The following is a 21,406-nucleotide window of genomic DNA, read 5'->3' as shown; positions in this document are numbered from 1 at the left end:
GTGTGCTTACGGACTGTATCCCTGCAGACTGTATTGATCTACAGTATATTGATATATAATGTAGGAACCAGAAATATTAATAACAGAAAGAAACAACCCTTTTGTGCAAATTTATGTGAATGAGTGTAAATGGGGGAGGGAGGTTTTTTGGGTTGGTGCACTAATTGTAAGTGTATCTTGTGTTTTTTATGTTGATTTAATTAAAAAAATTAAAAAAAAATTTTAAAAAAAAAATATATATATTTTTTTTTAATTTCTTGTGCGGTACCGGTACCGGGCCGCGGCCCGGTGGTTGGGTACCACTGCCTTAGACTACTCGGCCATTCTGAAATATATACAAAAGTCACAAACCAGCAGTGTTTCCCATGCATGATTTGTGGCAGCCGGACACAAAGAAAATAGGGTTCTTCATTTGAAAGCAGAGGGAAGACCTGTGGGTAATATAGGGTTGCAACGATTTGTCGACAGAAAGAAGGAAGTGCGGGTACGACACAACTTCTTTTAAGTAACTGCAATATGTAACAGATCAACTCTACAGGGTCAACCAGCAAGCTGGTAACAGACTGACACAAGTTAGAAATGTAGGCTAGGTTTTCATAATTCAAAAGTGTGATTAATCTGATTGAAAAAATATAATCAATAATCAAAAATAATCATTTCACGGCACTAATGAAAATATTTGTGTGCTTGTGAATTATACTGTGCCCTGCACGTGAAGATTCTGTGTTAAAATGTAATATTTATCTTTTTCCACGAATGGCTCAATTTGCATTGTTTATCAGTGTTTGTTGTGAGATGTGTCATAAAATAAGCTGATTCTTGTGTTGTCATTTTTTATTTATTTCAGCTTCGAGATGGGGTCACCCAAAAAACATGCACACAGGTATCATTTGTTAGACATTAAGTATTGTTCCTCACTGTTTTGCATAAACAGACTGACAAGTACTATCCTTTACCTGCAGAGCCAGTCTGCATTCTCCTGGTACGGAAATGGGACCCCTAATTCCCCCCGTCAATGAACGCCTGGGGTACCTTTGTCCCTCCAGGGAACTTTTAGAGTTCTACAGGAATAAGATTTCCCAGTTTGACGACGAACACGAGCAGCTGCTTAAGATGTTGGAGAAGTACAAGAGTGTCATTGAGAACCAGGTGAGGTGCAAGCCATGGCAATGTACTGCCAAGTTAAACCGATCTTTCTCACTTGCATATCTGCTCGCAGCACAAGCTAGAGGTTGAAGTGCGGCAACGTGAAGGAGAGCTTGCAGAGCTGCAGAATGCTCTGAGTGACATGCAGGTGTACCTTTACCAAGAAAGAGAACAGTCTCTGAGGCTTCATGCAGAAAACGACCGACTAAAGATCAGGTTTGGAAGCAGCAGTGCCACAATCGTTACTGTCCTTACGTAGAGTTACCATTAGTTTTTAGATGATGTCTATTTGTATTTATTATTCCAGAGAGATGGAGTACAGGAAAAAAATCCAACACCTTCTTTCACTGGTGGATCATGATGATGGAGAGATCACATACTTCCTACGGGAGCCTCCTCATCAGGTAGAGTTGCATGTGGCGGTCACATCATTACGTAGAGTTGTAAAAAAAAATCTAATGTATGAGTCTTGTCCAAAATAACTGCTCAGTTTTGATTGACACTTTAGAGAAGGCTACTTTAACAATATGTCTGTTATGGTGGTGGTAGTTTGCGTTATTGGTATTGCATGTCAAAAGCGGTATAGCTCTGTTGGTAGAGCGGCCGTGCCAGCAACTTGAGGGTTGCAGGTTCGACCCCCGCTTCCGCCATCCTAGTCACTGCCCTTGTGTCCTTGGGCAAGACACTTTACCCACCTGCTCCCAGGTGCCACCCACACTGGTTTAAATGTAACTTAGATTTTGGGTTTCACTATGTAAAGCGCTTTGAGTCACTAGAGAAAAGCGCTATATAAATATAATTCACTTCACTTCACTTCAAAAGTATTTGGCCACCCATCAAAATTATGAGAATCAGGTGTCCTAATCACTTGGCCCGGCCACAGGTGTATAAAATCAAGCACTTAGGCATGGAGACTGTTTCTACAAACATTTGTGAAAGAATGGGCCGCTCTCAGGAGCTCAGTGAATTCCAGCGTGGAACTGTCAAATCCAGTTGTGAAATTTCCTCGCTCCTAAATATTCCAAAGTCAACTGTCGGCTTTATTATAAGAAAATGGAAGAGTTTGGGAACAACAGCAACTCAGCCACCAAGTGGTAGGCCTTGTAAACTGACAGAGAGGGGTCAGCGAATGCTGAAGCGCATAGTGCAAAGAGGTCGCCGACTTTCTGCACAGTCAGTTGCTACAGAGCTCCAAACTTCATGCGACCTTCCAATTAGCCCACGTACAGTACGCAGAGAGCTTAATGGAATGGGTTTCCATGGCCGAGCAGCTTCATCTAAGCCATACATCACCAAGTCCAATGCAAAGCTTTGGATGCAGTGGTGTACATCACATCGCCACTGGACTCTAGAGCAGTGGAGACGCGTTCTCTGGACTGATGACTCACGCTTTTCTATCTGGCTATCTGATGTACGAGTTTAGGTTTGGAGTTTGCCAGGAGAACGGTACATTTTGGACTGCATTGTGCTGAGTGTAAAATTTGGTGGTGGAGGAATTATGGTGTGGGTTTGTTTTTAAAGAGTTGTTCCAGTGAAAGGAACTTTGAATGCTCCAGGATACCAAAACATTTTGGACAATTCCATGCTCCCAACCTTGTGGGAACAGTTTGGAGCGGGGCCCTTCCTCTTCCAACATGACTGTGCACCAGTGCAAAAAGCAAGGTCCATAAAGACATTGATGACAGAGTCTGGTGTGGTGAACTTGACTGGCCTGCACAGAGTCCTGACCTGAACCCGATAGAACACTTTTGGGATGAATTAGAACGGAGACTGAGAGCCAGGCCTTCTTAAACCATGAATTGATTAACGTGGACCCCGACTTAAAAAAGTTCAAAAACTTATTTGGGTGTTACCATTTAGTGGTCAATTGTACGGAATATGTACTGTACTGTGCAATCTACTAATAAAAGTTTCAATCAATCAATCAAACTTGACCAACATCAGTGTGTGACCTTACCAATGCGCTTTTGGAAGAATGGTCGAAAATTCCTATAAACACACTCCCCAACCTTGTGGATAGCCTTCCCAGAAGAGTTGAAGCTGTAATAGCTGCCAAAGGTGGACCGATATCAAATTGAACCCTATGGGTTAGGAATGGGATGGCACTTCAAGTTCATATGTGAGTCAAGGCAGGTGGCCAAATACTTTTGGAAATATAGTGTATTTCAATTATATTGAATTTAACAAGTAAAGCGGGGGGTTGATGCAGATACTTTGCAATAGAATGTTCCAGTATCCCATCACAGAAAGGTCATTGTCAGAAGTTGGATTTGAATCTATATTTAGAGACCGAATGGAAGACCAGAGAACATTTCAGAAAGGAAGGTTTTACTGAGAGTGAAAGACTTCAAGACTTTAAAGAAGTCTTTGACTCTCGATAAAACCTTCTTTCCTCTGGCACATTTCAGTGCTCACTCATTCTGACAACAGGATTTTAGTGGCCTGTGTTGCAGTAGACAAGTGATTTTAGCATAAATGTTGAATATTGTAGTGTCATGAAGGCTATTGAAGAACACAGTTTATCTAACATTAATCCGTGGACATTCACTGATTACCACAATTTAAGTGAGATTAAAAATTATTTTGGTGTCAAACCAACTTTCTTTCGATTGTTAGCCAGTCATAATATCATTAGGCCATCCCATTTGGAGATGGATTCAAGTCTTTGGGGAATCAAATGTGGCATTCAAATAATTTAATGAAGGTGTTATTGGCAGGTGTATGTGTGGTGTTTCCCATCATGCTAAATTATTTGCTATCAAAAACAAGTGATTCTGATGCAATAGAGACTTTTACAGCCCCAATATATAAAGTCAAATTCAAATACTGATAGAAAAAAACTTACTGAAACTTATATTTGTCAAAGTCAAGGCAAGTAACACAATGAGGAGAGCACCTAAGTAAACACTGCTGTGCAAAATCCTCTTCCTTAAATAATTAATTGCATGTTCTAACTGTTTGAAGGAGGAAGATAAAAAGAGCTTTTGTTAAAAACTGCCCAGGCTTGTCAGGGCACAGTGGAAACTGATAAGCGGCTTACGCCATGGGAACACAGGGTTCCGTACCATGATTGAAAACTACCGTAGACCTACAGCAACCCATACCTCTAACACTGAAACCCTCCAAAAATCATCACTCATTATATTAAACATGATTTAGGAAACATTCTGAGCTATTGAAAACTAAACAGATAAATAGTTGGAAAGGAGCTTTGGTTTCATTATTCCCATTGACATAGAAATCTTTGCAGAGATGTATGAGATACACGCTTTTTCTTGTGTTTTTGCATACATTATATATTGAAAGTGAAGTATGTAGTCACTGTTCAAGTCAAACTCAATCAATTTACAAAGGCAATGACTACACTGCTCTGAATGAAAATCGACCGATGCCATTCCCAAAGACCTAGGTATTCACACACATACAAGCGCACAGTAAGCAATTACAGTACATATGGTACTCACTGATGATACAAGCGAAGGACATCATAAAGGTAGTCTTTTTCTGCTTCATTTTCAATCAGCAACTCCACCTGCATAACAAAAACAAACACTCAAACCCAAACAATGCAAAATGAGAGCCACGTTAAAGCAGGAGTCATACAAACCCGATGGCGGCTGAGCTGCCGGAGGATGGTTTTCAAGAAACGCTTTGGCCACTCACTGATGTAACACATTTTTCCTCTTCACACCTCAGTCTAATCTGAATCTAAACTCTTCCGTGGGATTTAGCCTGCACTAACACTTTTAGTTTGTCTGCGCTTTAAGGCGAGACAATGCTTCTTCGGGCAACTGGTGCCTTCGCATCAAACCACGGCTATGGAATAATGACAGGACAACAGAGGGGGCTGAAGTATGGCCAAGAGTGTCAGCTTACATCTCAAGCACAAAGTTAAACGTTCATGCTCTGAACCCAAACATACACAGCGAAAAAGAGCACAAATTCATTCAGAGACTTGAATATCAATTAATGTAGACTCATTATGGCAACTGTTGCCCATCACTGCATTTACATTATATTTATGGCTGCCATAAACCTTGTGACAGCAAACAGACTTTGGCACCATAAAGCAATAATATAATGGATCACCGGTTAGACACACCCCACTCTTGAATTGTACCATATGTAGTTAGTGGATTCTTATTCTTCTTCATGCCGTTAAATGTGCTCGACTAGGTCTGACATTTAGATTGTAATATTCCAACAATAACAAATGCCATGTGACTACACTGAAACCGACGTAAACACAAGAGTCCGCACCTACATACACTATATGAACAATGCCTGATTGTGCCCTTGCTCAGCGTCTAATTGAATTCTGACTTACTTTTAATGCTGGGTTTACAATATACTGTATCTGAGCCTCAACGTGTGTGTGCGTGTGAGTGTGTGTGTGTGTGTTGTGTGTGTTCATGTGTGTGTGGGTAGCACAGATGGTTGTATGGTGATCCCAACATGTTCTGGACATGAAAACACCCTTACCATATCACCTTCCCTTCCTCTGTTAGCTGTTGTCAGAGTTACCTTTTCAACAACAATTTCTATATTACGTATAGAATGTAAAACAGCATTTGCTAATTCAACATGACAGGAAAGAAAGGGATAACATAGTCCATAGTAATTACTATGGACTATGTTATCCCTTTCTTTCGCTGTTATAAAATGGTAACATACTGTATGAACATTTGAACAGAGGAGGTGAACAAACTATAGGTTGCATTTTAAAACTCTGCTTCTTCCTACTCCTTTTCAGACATGTTGGATTGTGTAAAAGTATCTTGTTCTTTGAATACAAACACTTTCACCCAAAAAATGAATGCATTAAATACTGTTGGGGAATCATATTGAAAATAAAAGCTGGGAATTCTGAGGGGACAATATAGTTTACTTCATAAGAGGTTATCGGACAGGCCTAGCCGAAGAAACACCTGCTTTGCCAACTTGTATAGTAGGATACGCTGGCTTTAAATACCTGAATAAAAATATTCAAAGATGTTTCCTGACTTACCTTATGGCGGAACTCTCGAGCAACTTTGCGCTCCATAGCAGAAAAAACAAGTTTTAGCCAACACGGTGTCGTGAGATGAACTATGTATGGTGTTTGGCACAAGTCAACCGAGGTAGGTCTGTAAAGCTGCAATGAGTACACAGTTTTACTTCCGTCTAAGCATTTCACAATAAAAAAATAGATTTGTACGGTTAAGTGTTCGATTTGGTACTGAATAAAGCTACATTGAATTTATTAAATTCTACTTTCACTTATATGAAATATTTGCAAATTATGAAGACTGTATTTGCCTAAAAGAGCATAATAATACATTTTTGTTTTATTTTACCAACATTTTAAACTACGTACAGTAGAAAGCTTGACAAAATTCTTAACGAGGGGTCAACAGCTAATTTAACATTTTTAAAAGCCTTGCAGTTAGAAACAACTTATGGAAACAATTGTGACTGGGTAAATAAATACATCAATGAATGAATAAATGCATGATATAAAAATAGAAAGGAACTTTTTGAATAATAATAGCAATATAATGGGTAATATGGTATGGTTGGTAAAGTCAGTATTATTACTATTATGACTATTGTTATTATTACATTACTCTTAATATTTGTATTATTACTTTTGTTATTATTACAATGCAGTTAACTTTCGTTGTTCGTGTTGTTGTTGTCAGTTAATTAGTCTACCAGGAGATGGCAACATATACACCATCTCTCCATTTTCGTCACGAAGAACATAACGAAGAAGAACAGGAGGCGTGAGCTTCCGGGTTTCAAAAATCTTCGTTGCAACCGTAACCATCAGCACTAGAAGGAGACTAAACAACATCCGGTAATGAAAATGTTTAAGCAATGTGTTATTATGCCTCTTAACTACCAAAATGATTTTTGTCGCCGTAGTTTAATTCACGACGTACGACTGAACACTAGTACTCTTGTAGCGATAATGAGCGTGCGCTTTTTTTTAGGCATAATGAACGTGCGCTTTATTCCCGTGTGAAGGGGAATATATAAACGACTAGTCTGTGTCGATGAGTTCCCCAAAAGGGACAAGCGGTAGAAATATGGATGGATGGATGTATTAGACTTTAGCCATTTAAAATGTCAAATATAATAATGAAATTCTATTTTAAAAGTCGCGCTTCTCCTGGCGCCCTCTCCTTGGCAACAGAAACATCTCCACCATAGGATTTTTTTGTATTTTTCATTTTGAAACAATAAATTTTTTTAATACAAATCACATACAGTATATGATTTATTTATTTATTGATTACATACATATTTATAGAAAATATGCTGCGATAAGGTGGCGGCTTGTCCAGGGTGTACGCCGCCTTCCGCCCGAATGCAGCTAAGATAGGCTCCAGCGACCCCAAAAGGGACAAGCGGTAGAGGATGGATGGATAGAAAATATGTTTAGTTTAATATAGTCTTATACATAAAATATTGTTTTTTAAAATAGGGCTGTCAAAGTTAACACAACAATGGTATGTAATTCATCACAAAAATATCGCATTAATCATGTATAAACGCAGATTAATCACACAATATATTTTGCTTGTGGTGTACTGTATGTATTGGGTATGCTTTGGTGTAAATGTTGCTCCCCTATAACATTTATACTAAGTTCCTGCGTGTCTGCAAGATGTTCGTTTGTTGAGGCCTTCCCTTTAGATTGCAAGTGAAACCCTCCACGCCCCGCCTTGTCAAAAAGTATCCAAAGCTATCTTTTTGAAAACTTACACTGTTAAATATATATCTTGAAGACGAACGTCACCATTTAGTTTTTTTTTTCCAAACACGGTGAAAAATAAACTTCATGAAAATTATATAGAATCACCAGATCACAACATTAAGTACACTTGCACACCGTGTAGACATATGGGGAAATAACTACAGAAGTACACTTCATTTATTAACGGTGTTAAAAAAAGATCAGTTAGAATAATACATAATGTCGGATATAGACAACATTCAAACCTTTCATTCATTGAATCGAAAATACTGAAATTCCACTACATAGTGAATTTGCAAACGGCTAAAATTATACACAAAGCAAACTATAACCTGCTACCCAAGAATATACAACAATTATTCTCAACAAAAGAGGAGATATATAATCTTAGAGGAAAATGTAATTTAAAACATTTGTACGCACGTACAACACTTAAGACTTTCAGTATATCAGTGTGTGGAATTAAATTATGGAATGGATTAACCAAAGAAATCAAACAATGTACTAATATGATCCACTTCAAGAAACTCTTCAAACTTAAAGTGTTTACAAAGTACAAAGAAGAAGAACCATGACAAACATACGGAATGTATTTCATCCATCCGTTCATTTTCTAGATAATCTTACTCATCTCACCATATGAAATATAACTTACTTCACCAATTATTATTTATTTATTTGTATTGTTATTACTCATGGAGTATATTGTGAATAAATTGAGAACAGGAAGTGAACAAAAATTTAGCAACTGCTGTGTAAAGGAAAAGGGGTAGGATTAAATAAGCTCCGCTTCTTCCTACTCCTTTTCGAACATGTTAAATAGAGAAACTGGAAATTGTGATGTATCATGCTGCATGTTCGAAATAAACTCAAACTCGACTCAACTCAACACTCAAATCAATATAGAGCGGCTTGAAAAAAATCTCCTTTTACCAGCATTTATGTCTCTGCATGTCACACTATGGTGTTGTTATGCGCACATCAAGATTAGATGATGATAATATTTTATCCCTTTTTGTGCATGTGTGTGTGTGTTTCCTCAAACCAAGTCGTAATGTTGCCATCCGTCAAGTTTAGCAGTTACGCACAAGCGTGTGTCAATCTTGACAAAATACAAATACAGATAGATGTATTTATTACATAGACATCAGTGCAGGTGGGAGGGCATTAGACAAGAAGAAGGAATAACATGGGAGGCTGCAAGCAGCAGCCATAACATTCTCAAAGCCTGAAGCATTGATGGAAGAGCTCCTACCCCCTCAGACAAAAAACGTATACTAAATGCCTAAATAAGTACATCCACATCTCTGTGACGTCACATTGTTTAAAAAAAGATTGCAAAACACAGCGGTCATAGGCATCCAAAACTGCGTGCAAGCAGCTCACACATGTACCTATATATGTTTTGACACTTTGGCCACTTTGACAAGATTCTAACATTGTAACAACATTTATAGGTCAGAAAAGACAGAAATCATCATAGGTCCCCTTTAGAGGTGTATGGAAAAGGTTATGGTCAAAATACACCCAGTTGGGACTTTAGACAAAACTTTTACCAAGTTTTGAGAAAACAAATGCACTCAAAGTTTATTTATATAGCCATTAATCACAAGTGTCTCTAAGGGCATTACAGTAATACAATGAAACTATTTTTAAAAATGAACAACATGCTGACAATAAAATTACATTTGTGTCAAACTATGGGTTTTTTTTTTTCAAATTAATAATGCTCGCAAGTTATTAACCGCAATTATTTGTGATTAATCATAATTCAAAAGTGTGATTAATCTGATTGAAAAAATATAATCAATAATAAGCATTTCACGGCACTAATGAAAATATTTCTGTGCTTGTGAATTATACTGTGCCCTGCACGTGAAGATCCCGTGTTCAAATTCAATATTTACCTTTTTCACGAATGGCTCAATTTGCAATGTTTATCAGTGTTTGTTGTGAGATGTGTCATAAAATAAGCTGATTCTTGTGTTGTCATTTTTTATTTATTTCAGCTTCGAGATGGGGTCACCCAAAAAAAAGGCACACAGGTATCATTTGTTAGACATTAAGTATTGTTTTGCATAAACGGACTGACTATTCTTTACCTGCAGAGCCAGTCTGCATTCTCCTGGTACGGAAATGGAACCTCTAATTCCCCCCGTCAATGAACGCCTGGGGTACCTTCGTCCCTCCAGGGAACTTTTAGAGTTCTACAGGGATAAGATTTCCCAGTTTGACGGCGAACAGGAGCAGCTGCTTCAGATGTTGGAGAAGTACAAGAGCATCATTGAGAACCAGGTGAGGTGCGAGCCATGGCGATGTACTGCCAAGTTAAACCGATCTCTCTCACTTGCATATCTGCTCGCAGCACAAGCTAGAGGGTGAAGTGCGGCAACGTGAAGGAGAGATTGCAGAGCTGCAGAATGCTCTGAGTGACATGCAGGTGTACCTTTACCAAGAAAGAGAACAGTCTCTGAGGCTTCATGCAGAAAACGACCGACTAAAGATCAGGTTTAGAAGCAGCAGTGCCACAAACGTTACTGTCCATACGTAGAGTTACCATTAGTTTTTAGATGATGTCTATATGTATTTATTATTCCAGAGAGCTGGAGGACAGGAAAAAAATCCAACACCTTCTTTCACTGGTGGATCATGATGATGGAGAGATCACATACTTCCTACGGGAGCCTCCTCATAAGGTAGAGTTGCACGTGGCGGTCACATCATTACGTAGACTTGTAAAAAAAAAATAATTATCGAATGTATGACTTTGGTCCAAAATAACTGCTCAGTTTTGATTTGACACTTTAGGGAGGGCTACTTTAACTATATGTCTGTTGTGGTGGTAATAGTTTGCGTTATTGGTATTGCATATCATGGTTACTGTATGCAAGAGGGGTGACTCATCTCATGGTATTGTTGTGCAAACTACAACTACATGACACATACAGGATAGGATAGACGTTATTCATCCCCCAATGGGGAAATTATGTGGTTGCAGTGCAGATTCAAAAAGTCCACAAAAATAAAGTGAAAAAAACATGAAAACAAAGAGGGAAACATTTAAAGATATATAAGACATTAAAAGAGTTTGAAGCTGATACCACCAGCTGCCACTTCAGCGGGGCCGTTTTACATACTGCTTCAAAAGTAAAACAACAAAAAATCAAAACATTAGCAATAAATAATACATACTGTGCACATACGATTGCACCATGCATAGACAGACACAAAACAAAAACACAATTTCAACACCCACATATTGTACACCGCGGTGGCTTCTGCAGTGCTCCACGCCATCGTCTGCTGGGATGGGGGGGCACCACGGCCAGAGACAGGAACAGACCCAACAAAGCAACAAAGTGAGCCGACTCCGTCCAAGGCTGCCCAGTAGCTGTCGGCCAATGTCCGGTCCGCGCGGATTAGGGCTAGGCGATTATATGATCGTGATTAATTTTAGTTCGATCCCCTTGATCAGTTTTAGCATATGTTAACTTGATTAAACATGGCAGAAATGTCTGTTAGAAGATACTGCAGTAGTGATGCAAGAGTGCTCAGTATAATCCTGCACGGAACTATCTGCCTTTATTGATCGTGGTCCTGTTTGTGTCTATGAATGTGTGTGTATTTGTGTGAACGTTTTTTTCATCCCTATTCCCCGTTGCAAAAGTCAGGTTACTCATGATTTAATTAAAGTCCAATCAGCGTTCTGCTTTTTCCCCCTTACACTGCTGGAAGTGAAGTACAGTGAATAATTTTTATGTAGCGCTTTTTTCTCTCAAAACTCAAAACGCTTTACATGGTGAAACCCATTATCTACATTTAAGCTACATTTAAACCTGGGAGCAAGAGTGAAGTGTCTTATGGCGGAAGCTGGAATCAAACCTGGAACCATCATGTTGCTGGCACGGCCGCTCTACCAACTGTGCCACACAGAAGTGTAACCCAGAAGAATAAATTCAAGAAAAGTGGCCAACACTAGCATAGAAGTTAAACAAATTGAGAAGGAGCAGCAACTTTAGTGACAGACTTTAGTCTCACTGACTGCTGCAGCTCACTTTGTGCGCGGATATCCGCGTATGGACTTGCACACAGGCACATAATGTGAACTCCTGTATTGGTTTTGACTGATGGAATAAACAAACCTACCAAGGTAATCAGAAATATATATTTTTATATCTAAATATTTTTGAATCAGACTCTTGTGTTTGCTCTGATTCAACTCTTCTGATATAACATGTACAGAAAAACCTTCAGACACTTTTTGTTCAAATCAGTTATTGAGTTTGTGGATAAAAACATGTTGTTCCTAAAATAATCATTCAACTTGTTTTATGTGTTGGAACACATTATTTTACAGTACCTCAACTTCAAACTGCACTTTAATGTACTTTCATTAAATATAAGCTACAGTACAACTCAACAATCTGGGTCACCGTTTGCCAAAGCACTGGTTAGTACCATTGATGTATACAAGTAATCAAAGAACACAAATGATTTTAAGTTTTTAAGTGTTGTTGTTTTGTTTACCTTGAAATAAAAGTATTGTAGTATTCAGTGCATTACTGATACTTTGTGTACTGCAGAATGAAGTTTGTGATGACAAGCAAAATGACAAAAGAACTTTGAGAGGAAAAAAGTTGATTTCTTTACCCCCACTAAACGTACCGAAAAAGAAGCGAAACTGTAACCCTAAAACCAGTTACGGACCCTAGCGTGTGTTACCTGTACCGTTGCACCGGTCATAAACACAATCATACAGGTATATATGAACAAAATGACTGTTGTCAGCTGTTGACATATATTACCTCAATCAAACATGGCGGAAATCTCTGTTACAAGATACTGCAGTAGTAAGGATGCAACAGGACTTTAATGAAAAACAAAGAATAGTGATAATAATCGAGATCGGATGATATGAAAAAATTAATTGTGATCGTTTTTTTTGCCATAACGCACAGCCCTAGCACAGATGAGCAAGAATCCATCCAAGGAGACCGAAGTGTCCGATACATGTTCATTTCAGCCAGGGTTCTATGAAGCTGGTCTATCCTAATGTTCAACGCTAGCTCCGCAGCCCTGTCTCTTCTTCAGCTTCTCCTCTAGTCACTCTGCGCAGACTCCTGTGGGGAAAAGAGCCAGCACCTGGCCTCTGGTGCAAACATGGCCATGGCCAAAAGGCTATCCCCAGACAGATCCAAAAGTTCACCAAAAAAACACCAAAAAGTACCACCCCTTGTTACGCAGTTCCGATTGGGCCCAAACCAAACGGCAAAAAATGGATGAAAACAGGAGGGAAACTTTAAGAACACATAAAGAGGATACACAAGACCACGGAGCTCCTACAACCGGCAGCCAATACAGCAGTTCCATCTTGGGTAAAAAAAAAAAAACTAACTCCACAACACCTCTAAAATTGAGTAGGTAACAATTGCTAAGGCAGACTACTTAATAATTTAATAAACACACCCATACTGAAATAAAACAGGCCTTGGCCCGACAGTTTAAGAAAAAGTAAAAACAGTGAGAATCGGGGGGCTCAGCGGGAATTTAGCTGTGGAGGGCAAGTCTGGAAAAAAATGGGTTTTGAGGGCAGTTTTAAAAGAGGAAAGAGTGGGGGTTACAAAAGGAGGGGGCAGCAACCGAAAAAGCCCTATTTTGGGGATTTGCAGGACGAGAACTGAGGGGTCGGGAGGGCACATAGTGGTGGAGGAGGTCGAAGATGTTAAGGGGAGCTAGGTTGTTGAGGGCCTTGTAAGTGGTGAGTAGAATTTTTTAGTTGATTCGGTAACGGATTGGTAGTCAGTGAAGGACAAGGTGGACTGGCGTGATGTGAGAAGGCGGGCAGCAGAGTTCTGCACATACCACCTGGTCATGGATTCTGCTGATTTTACCATTAAAAAAGGATAGAAAATGTCTGCACTTATCAACAATGAAGTAGGGGGAGATGGTGGTCATGGGTTTGAGGAGTCTGCTGATGGTTGAAAATAGCATTCTTGGGTTGCCATTGCCAGAGTTATCGGTAAGTCCTGAGTAGTAGGAGGAGCAGGTGGTGTTGATGGTGTCTTAGTATTGCTTTCGATGTTGCTTGTACATTTCCGAATGAACAGTGAGACCTGTTTTCTTGGCCAGCCGTTCCAGTTGACGTCCCTTTGAGACTTCGGTTGGATCTCATTAGACTGCGCAGATGGACTAACCAACCTGTCAATCATTTTCCACTATTTGTTAGGAAAACTAATTCTGTTGAATGTGATGCCTCAGGTCACTGTCAAACAGAAGCACCTTGAGTCGACGGAGGAGAATCTTAATCTCAGGCCAACAAAGTTGAGACCTGCTGTGACCGGTAAAGCGAGAGGTAAAAAAAAAAAGGCATTTCTTCATAATATATCATAATAAGAACATTTTGTTATGTTGTTGCAATTGTGTTTCTTAGCAGAGATGAGGTTTAAGAGAGCAAAATTTGCTGATCCAGGTGCTTGCGATACTTTGGAAAAATATAAGAATGAGAACCAAACGTTGATGCTTCAGGTAAGAGCAACAAGTGATTGGTTTGACTTTTATTTTTGTGATTTTTATTTATCTATCTCTTATTGTCTCAGGACCCATAGAGTCCAGATGAGCGAAATTTCACTTACAAGTTTTCTATGTATTGTTAGCTCCTGAAAATGAATCTGGCAGTCATTTTCTATAATATCAAAACATTTTGATTATCAGTGGATAACTGTTAGGATTAATTTGGAAATGTATGCAGGCTGACTCCTTCTTTAGTTGTATTGCTACAACCTGCAACAATGTATCTGGCAGACATAATCCTTCAAATTCTGAGCGGAAATAACATGATTGGGGATGAAGATACTATTAAAACACATTCTGGGCAATATAAAATTGCCTCCAGTCTTCTGTAGGTAATGTTAGCAGGCCGATGCAGGCCCACCCACATTTTGGAGCTAAAAGCATGCATTCCAAAATGTGCTGAAACTTCTTACAGAACCTAAATTACCACTGTGTCTATTTTTGGGGGGGGTTGGGGGGGTTTACCTGACGACATCGTTTTTTTGGTCCACAACTAAGAAATGAGAGCAAATGTCAGCAATAGAGGGGCTCTTTAATCATAATGCATTCACTCTGTTATTTTGGTCCAATTTCCAGGTGGAGGCTCTCCAGGCTCAACTAGAGGAACTAACCCGACTAACCAAAGAGCAGGTCCAGTCACTCCAGGATGACCGACAGATTAAAGGTGAAGAGGTCCAGGCTGAAAGGCAGAGGGATGAGCAGCGCATTGCCGGTTTGACAAACAAGTAGGACTTTTTATGAAACCTGTTTACTTGTTTCCAAATTCAAACACATGTATCACTATGCGATGTAAATATACTTCCAAGTTATGTGAATTTTGAGACGTTTTCCAACAGCTCTCCATTTATTGTTAGCTGGTCAGTTGGCTGTTGGTCTCCAATATCCATGGTCTTTGTCTTTCGGCAGCTGATCTTTAGACTACCGGTAACCATTGCTGCATTTCGCTCAAGATTGGATGTCATTTCTTGAAGGGTTGGTCCTGATTCTGCCAACAGTGCTATGTTGTCGGCAAAGTCCAGGTCTGTAAGGCGTCTTCCTATTCCCCATTGTTTACCAAATTGTGGTCGGTCCATTGCCTTTTTCATAACATAATCTATGGTAGTGATCAACAATAGTGGCAATAGAAGGCAGCATTTGATGATATTGAAGAAGTCTGTGTTTCCTGATTAATCTTTTACACAGCATCTGGATCCCTCATAGAGATTTTTGAAGATATCCATAAAAATATTTGGGATGCCGAATGTTTTTAGTGTTCTCCACAGGGTGTCTATATGTATGCTGTCCAAGGTTTTTTCAAAGTCTACATAGTTTATTGAAAATGCTGTGTGGAATTCAAGGCATTGTTCTACTGCATTTCGAAGCACAAAGATTTGGTTGCCATAGGATCGAGGGCGGAACTCCGTTAGTTCATCTCGGAGCCTCTCATCTATCCATCCATCCATCTTCTTCCGCTTATCTCATCTAGCGTTGTTTTAAGTCTTCGCAGTAGCACCGAGCGAAGTACTTCCCTTGGAGTAAGAGCAGTGTGATCCCTCTCCAGTTTCCACAGTGGCTGAGATCTCCATTCTTTGGTAGTTTCACAATTATACCTTTCTTCCCGTCTTCAGGTACGAGGCATATGTGTCACAGTGAAGCAACAGTGGCTCATGTTTATAAAGCGCATGGTCCTCATAAATGTGATTTCCCTAGAGAAATGTTTCTTTTCCCCATGAGGACGGCATTTCAGTTACATTATGTCAATTTCCGTGACATTCAGTGTTTAATAGGATATTCCGTTTTTATTGCCCGATTCCGTTAACGCGGAAATCGTACGGTCCTCGATAACTCGAAGTTACGGCTAACATTTATTTTGCTGCCCTATTCTGTGCGTTTATCTCCAAGAGTTGTCATTCTGTACATATTTATGATTCTGTTTACTTCTTAATTAACCAGAATTGGAGCGGGACGAGGTTGACTCTGATTGGCTGTTGTCAGGCACAGTTCCGCCATGTTTGATCAAGTTAATATATTCACAGCTGATCACTATGATCGAGCTGAAATGTATCATTATCATATAATCACCCAGAGCTTGTACAACATTTAGAAAATGACATGTAATGTAATGTACACTTTATGTAACTTGTGTGTTACTCTATTTTATTATATTATATTTCTATGTATCTTTCTCTGAGTGTTTTTGTCTTGTATTGTTGGTGGTACCTGCTGCTGGAATTTAAATTTCCCTGGTGGAACCTTCCCAAGGGATTAATCAAGTTAATATCCATTTATCTCATGGCCAATTATGCAAATGAACGATTAACACTTTGCAGTCCTGTAAGAAACACTGTTTATGTTTGACCTCCAGCTGATTTAATGTGGTAGTGTTGTTTGTTTGTTCCCACAGGCTCCAGCAAACACAGAACCTACTGTACGAAAGCACCAAAGATTTTCTACAGCTCAAATTTGACACAAGGGCTCAGGAGAAGATATGGATGGCGGAGAAGGACCATCTCTTCGGGGAGCTGGACGCGTGTCACGAGCGTTTAAGGAAAGCCGGATTTGGTGATTTTGAAGCTGAGCACCATCAGCCAACCAGAAGGAGCCCGACTCAGGTCAGCCTGACCCATTTTGGTACTGCTGCTACTTCTAACGGGGTCATCCCAAGTTGGACTGCTGCTCCTGCCAGGGGCACCTCAAGTTGGACTGCAGCTCCTATCGGCGTCACCCAAAGTTGGACTGCAGGTCCTACCGGGGTCACCCCAAGTTGGCCTGCAGATCCCACCGGGGTCACCCCAAGTTGGCCTGCAGGTCCTACCGGAGTCACCCAAAGTTGGACTGCAGGTCCTACCGGGGTCACCCCAAGTTGGCCTGCAGATCCCACCGGGGTCACCCCAAGTTGGCCTGCAGGTTCTACCGGAGTCACCCAAAGTTGGACTGCAGGTCCTACCGGGGTCACCCCAAGTTGGACTGCGGGTCCTACCGGGGTAAACCCCAGTCGTGATGCTGCAGGTCCTAGCAGTGTCAACCCCAGTCGTGTTGCTGCAGGTCCTAGCGGTGTCAACCCCAGTCTAGGTGCTGCAGGCCCTAGTGGTGTCAACCCCAGTCGTGGTGCTGCAGGCCCTAGTGGTGTCAACCCCAGTCGTGGTGCTGCAGGTCCTAGCGGTGTCAACCCCAGTCATGTTGCTGCAGGTCCTAGCGGTGTCAACCCCAGTCTAGGTGCTGCAGATCCTAGCGGTGTCAACCCCAGTCATGTTGCTGCAGGTCCTAGCGGTGTCAACCCCAGTCTAGGTGCTGCAGATCCTAGCGGTGTCAACCCCAGTCGTGTTGCTGCAGGTCCTAGCGGTGTCAACCCCAGTCGTGTTGCTGCAGGTCCTAGCGGTGTCAACCCCAGTCGTGTTGCTGCAGGTCCTAGCGGTGTCAACCCCAGTCGTGTTGCTGCAGGTCCTAGTGGTTTCAACCCCAGTCGTGGCGCTGCAGGTCCTAGCGGTGTCAACCCCAGTCTAGGTGCTGCAGGCCCTAGCGGTGTCAACCCCAGTCGTGGTGCTGCAGGTCCTAGCGGTGTCAACCCCAGTCGTGGTGCTGCAGGTCCTAGCGGTGTCAACCCCAGTCGTGGTGCTACAGGTCCTACCGGTGTCAACCCCAGTCGTGGAGCTGCAGGTTCTACCGGTGTCAACCCCAGTCGAGGTGCTACAGGTCCTACCCGAGTCACCCAACTTTGGAATGCTGCTCCTATCGGGGTCAGCCCCAGTCAAGGTGATGCGGTGGCTGCTCCTCTTACTTCTGCCACTACCGGGGTCAGCCAAAGTCGTGTTGCTGCTACTACTACTACCAGGATCAGCTCGAGTCGGGCTCCTACTTCTACTGGGATCAGTTCCACTCGGTTCCACATGCAGCCTCAGCCTGACTTAAGTCAGAGACATAAGGAAGAGATCAAGGTACATATGTCTTTATAAAGCAAAAACATGTACCGGTATTTTACATAGGCTACTGTAAAAATCAAAGTCTTAATTTTGAGCTCGAGTGGTAGGGTTGTAACGATAATCGATGTAATGGTAAACCGCGGTAAAACTCCCCACATCACTTGTTTAATTAAAATTATTGCCGTGATTGATAACACTTATAAACTCACAGACCCGTGACTGTGCTCATTTACTGGCTAATCAAGCTAGCGCTAGCTTAAGTGCTGACATGAATACAAGACATTAGTGTCGTTCCCCATTAAGAAAGACATACTCCAATATAAACTTGTACAAACACATTGCTGTCTGAACAACTAAGCTATACAATTGTGCACATTGAACCTCCAGGTTGTGCACTGAGTGATTGATTTATACTGGAAGGAATAATGACAACAGGAAGTGGGCTCAGATGACGTCACATAAACTGGAAGTGATGCACCCAACTGCCGTTTTTTCTGTACTGTACTTTTTGAACACATTCAACAATACCGTGATAATAACAATAACTGTGATATGAAATGTTCATATTGTTACATCCCTAAATGAGACTCATTTGATCTTTTCAGTCCGGGCAAGATCATTTCAAGGAAGCCCAACGTATGGCAGAGATGTACAGAGAACAGTGCATCGCCTTGGAAACGGAACTGGCCCAAGCCAGGGAGCAGGGGGACGCAGGCAGGGAAATATATAAGGTACTCTCACTTTTTTGACTCGTACTAATTATTATTTCCGGGTGACTTACTACTTTTTAGTTATTAATGTTTGATGCGCACAGGAGCGTGTCAGTAAAACGGCTAAGCGTCTCCAGGCCATGACTCAGCGTTATGAGGCACTGGAGAAGAGGAGGAACCTGGAGGTGGAGGGCTTCAAAACAGACCTGAAGCAACTCAGACATAAACTGAAGGATGTAGAAAAACAGCTTTTACAGGTAACACTGTCACAACACATACAGTGGGGCAAAAAAGTATTTAGTCAGCCACCCATTGACAATCAATGGGTGGCTGACTAAATACTTTTTTGCCCCACTGTATATGTAAAATTAATTTTTAAACGTGTTTTCTATGTCTATTCCTCAGGTAACCCATAATATTGGGCCTAACCAGGACCTAGCTATTCTCCAAGAGGTCCGGGAGAGCAACAACAGGACAAAGAAGGTCCAGAATGGGCTGACGGTGTTAAAGGCAAAGATTTATGGACTGGAAAATGAACTGCGATTTTGCTGAGGAATAGATCAACAATGCTTTTTGTTACACAGATGCCTTGAATAAGCTTTGTGAGCTTTACTCCAATCAACTTTACAGTATAGTTGTACTATTGTTTTATTAGTACTATATGCAATACTTTTGTGCTAATAAATGTATTTTTAAGGTAAGAAAACTGACTTGTATGGTCTGACACTTTGATTATATTCGTGTAGAGCAGTGGTTCTCAAACTTTGTTCACCAAGTACCAACTCAGAAAACACTTTGCTCTCCAAGTATCACTATAATGACCAACATTAAAATAAAGTAGCATAGTAGGCCCAAATATTAATTAAAAACAAGACAGAGGTTTTATTTAACAAGTATATTTAATATTTTTGGCCACTGTAACATAATCAACCAAAGTTTATTTATATAGCCCATAATCACAAAATGTCTCAAAGGGCTGCACAAATCACAACTCTGATCCCACATCAGGGCAAATCAAATCAACTTTATTTATAAAGCACATTTAAAATTTACCACAGGGGTAGCCAAAGTGCTGTACAATGGGCAGGTTAAAAGATAACACAAGAGAAACGAGCAAGCACAACACAACACAAACAGAGCACGATAAATAAATAAAACATAAAAAACAGGTTCACAGCAGGTGCATTGTGGGACGCCACAGCAGGATGGAGATCACTCAGTGTTAAAAGCCATGGAATAAAAGTATGTTTTTAAGAGTGTTTTAAAAACAGGAAGAGAGGAGGCCTGTCTAACACTCAGAGGTAAGTTGTTCCAGAGCGTGGGAGCAGCAGCGGCGAAAGCTCTGTCACCTCTAAGCTTCAGCCTTGTGTCAGGGACCGTCAATAGCAGCTGATCGTCTGATCGTAGGGATCGGGGGAGGTAAGGCTGAAGGAGGTCGGAGAGATAAGTTGGAGCGAGGTTGTTTAGACATTTAAAAACAAATAGTAGGAGTTTAAAATGTATTCGGTAACGCACAGGGAGCCAGTGAAGGGGTGATGTGCTCACGCCTGCGGGTCCGTGTTAGCAGACAAGCTGCAGGCGGGTGAGGGAGGCCTGGCTAATGCCTACGTACAGGGCATTGCAGTAGTCAAGACGAGTCGAGATAAAGGCGTGGATTAAATTCTCAAGATCATGTCCTGACAGAAACGGCTTCACTTCCGCTATTTGGCGTAGTTGATAAAAGCTTTTTTGTACAACGCTGCTGATTTGTTTTTCAAACTTGAAATCTGAGTCGAACTTTAACCCCAGATTTGTAACACAGTCACTGAGATACGAGGTCAGAGTGCCGAGGTCCACGTTGGGGGAGGGAGAGCGACTTGGACCGAACAACATAACTTCTGTTTTGTCTTCATTTAGGCTAAGGAAGTTAACTGAAAGCCAGGCTTTGATGTCATGCAGGCAGTCAATAAGACGTTGGACCGTGGTATTTTGTGCCATGGGAAAGTAGATCTGGCAATCATCGGCATAAAAATGAAATGTAATACCGAACTTCCTGAAAACAGAACCGAGGGGGAGAAGGTAAAGTGCAAATAAAATTGGGCCAGGGATTGAGCCCTGGGGGACCCCATGTGGTAGAGGAGCTGTGGAATACATATAACTGTCTACTTTTACACAAAAACTCCTGTCAGTTAGGTACGACCGGAACCAGTTGAGGGCGGCGCCCTTAATGCCCACACAGTTCTCAAGACGAGTGATTAAGGTAGACGGTCGACGGTGTCGAACGCAGCAAGAACAAACTCAACCCAATGGGAACAATGAGAAACCCTGGAAGGGACCGCAGACTGGTGCAATTGATGCCG

At 41.0% G+C, this 21,406-nt stretch overlaps 2 protein-coding genes across 4 annotated transcripts in view; one reads left to right on the top strand and one right to left on the bottom strand.

Moving 5' to 3' along the window:
* Positions 1 to 6,285, bottom strand: part of ush1c (Usher syndrome 1C) — a 34,288-nt gene extending 28,003 nt beyond the window's left edge. For both annotated transcript variants that reach the window (XM_062036184.1, XM_062036183.1), the window contains exons 1-2: positions 6,155 to 6,285; positions 4,611 to 4,678 (exon numbers count right to left, since the gene is read on the bottom strand). In XM_062036184.1, coding sequence (XP_061892168.1) covers positions 4,611 to 4,678; positions 6,155 to 6,190 — 104 coding nt within the window. In that variant the 5' untranslated portion in view covers positions 6,191 to 6,285. The remainder of the gene's footprint in view (positions 1 to 4,610; positions 4,679 to 6,154) is intronic.
* A 579-nt stretch (positions 6,286 to 6,864) lies between these two features.
* ccdc77 (coiled-coil domain containing 77) lies at positions 6,865 to 19,758 on the top strand. 2 transcript variants are annotated; one of them, XM_062036182.1, is made up of 12 exons: positions 6,865 to 6,985; positions 9,898 to 9,933; positions 9,997 to 10,183; positions 10,254 to 10,396; positions 10,488 to 10,584; positions 14,147 to 14,240; positions 14,322 to 14,413; positions 15,035 to 15,183; positions 16,842 to 18,372; positions 18,963 to 19,088; positions 19,172 to 19,324; positions 19,473 to 19,758. In XM_062036182.1, exons 2-12 carry the CDS (start codon positions 9,905 to 9,907, stop codon positions 19,617 to 19,619), a joined length of 2,748 nt encoding a protein of 915 aa, XP_061892166.1. In that variant the 5' UTR covers positions 6,865 to 6,985; positions 9,898 to 9,904; the 3' UTR covers positions 19,620 to 19,758. The 2 variants fall into 2 exon arrangements, with proteins under 2 accessions (XP_061892166.1, XP_061892165.1); XM_062036181.1 differs by having other exon boundaries at positions 14,319 to 14,413.
* The last annotated feature ends 1,648 nt before the right edge of the window (positions 19,759 to 21,406 follow it).

Source organism: Entelurus aequoreus, linkage group LG24 (genome assembly GCF_033978785.1).
Source record: "Entelurus aequoreus isolate RoL-2023_Sb linkage group LG24, RoL_Eaeq_v1.1, whole genome shotgun sequence".
Lineage (NCBI taxonomy): Eukaryota > Metazoa > Chordata > Actinopteri > Syngnathiformes > Syngnathidae > Entelurus > Entelurus aequoreus.
Note: the sequence above shows the minus strand (reverse complement) of the source record. Positions and strands in the feature narration are given on the sequence as shown.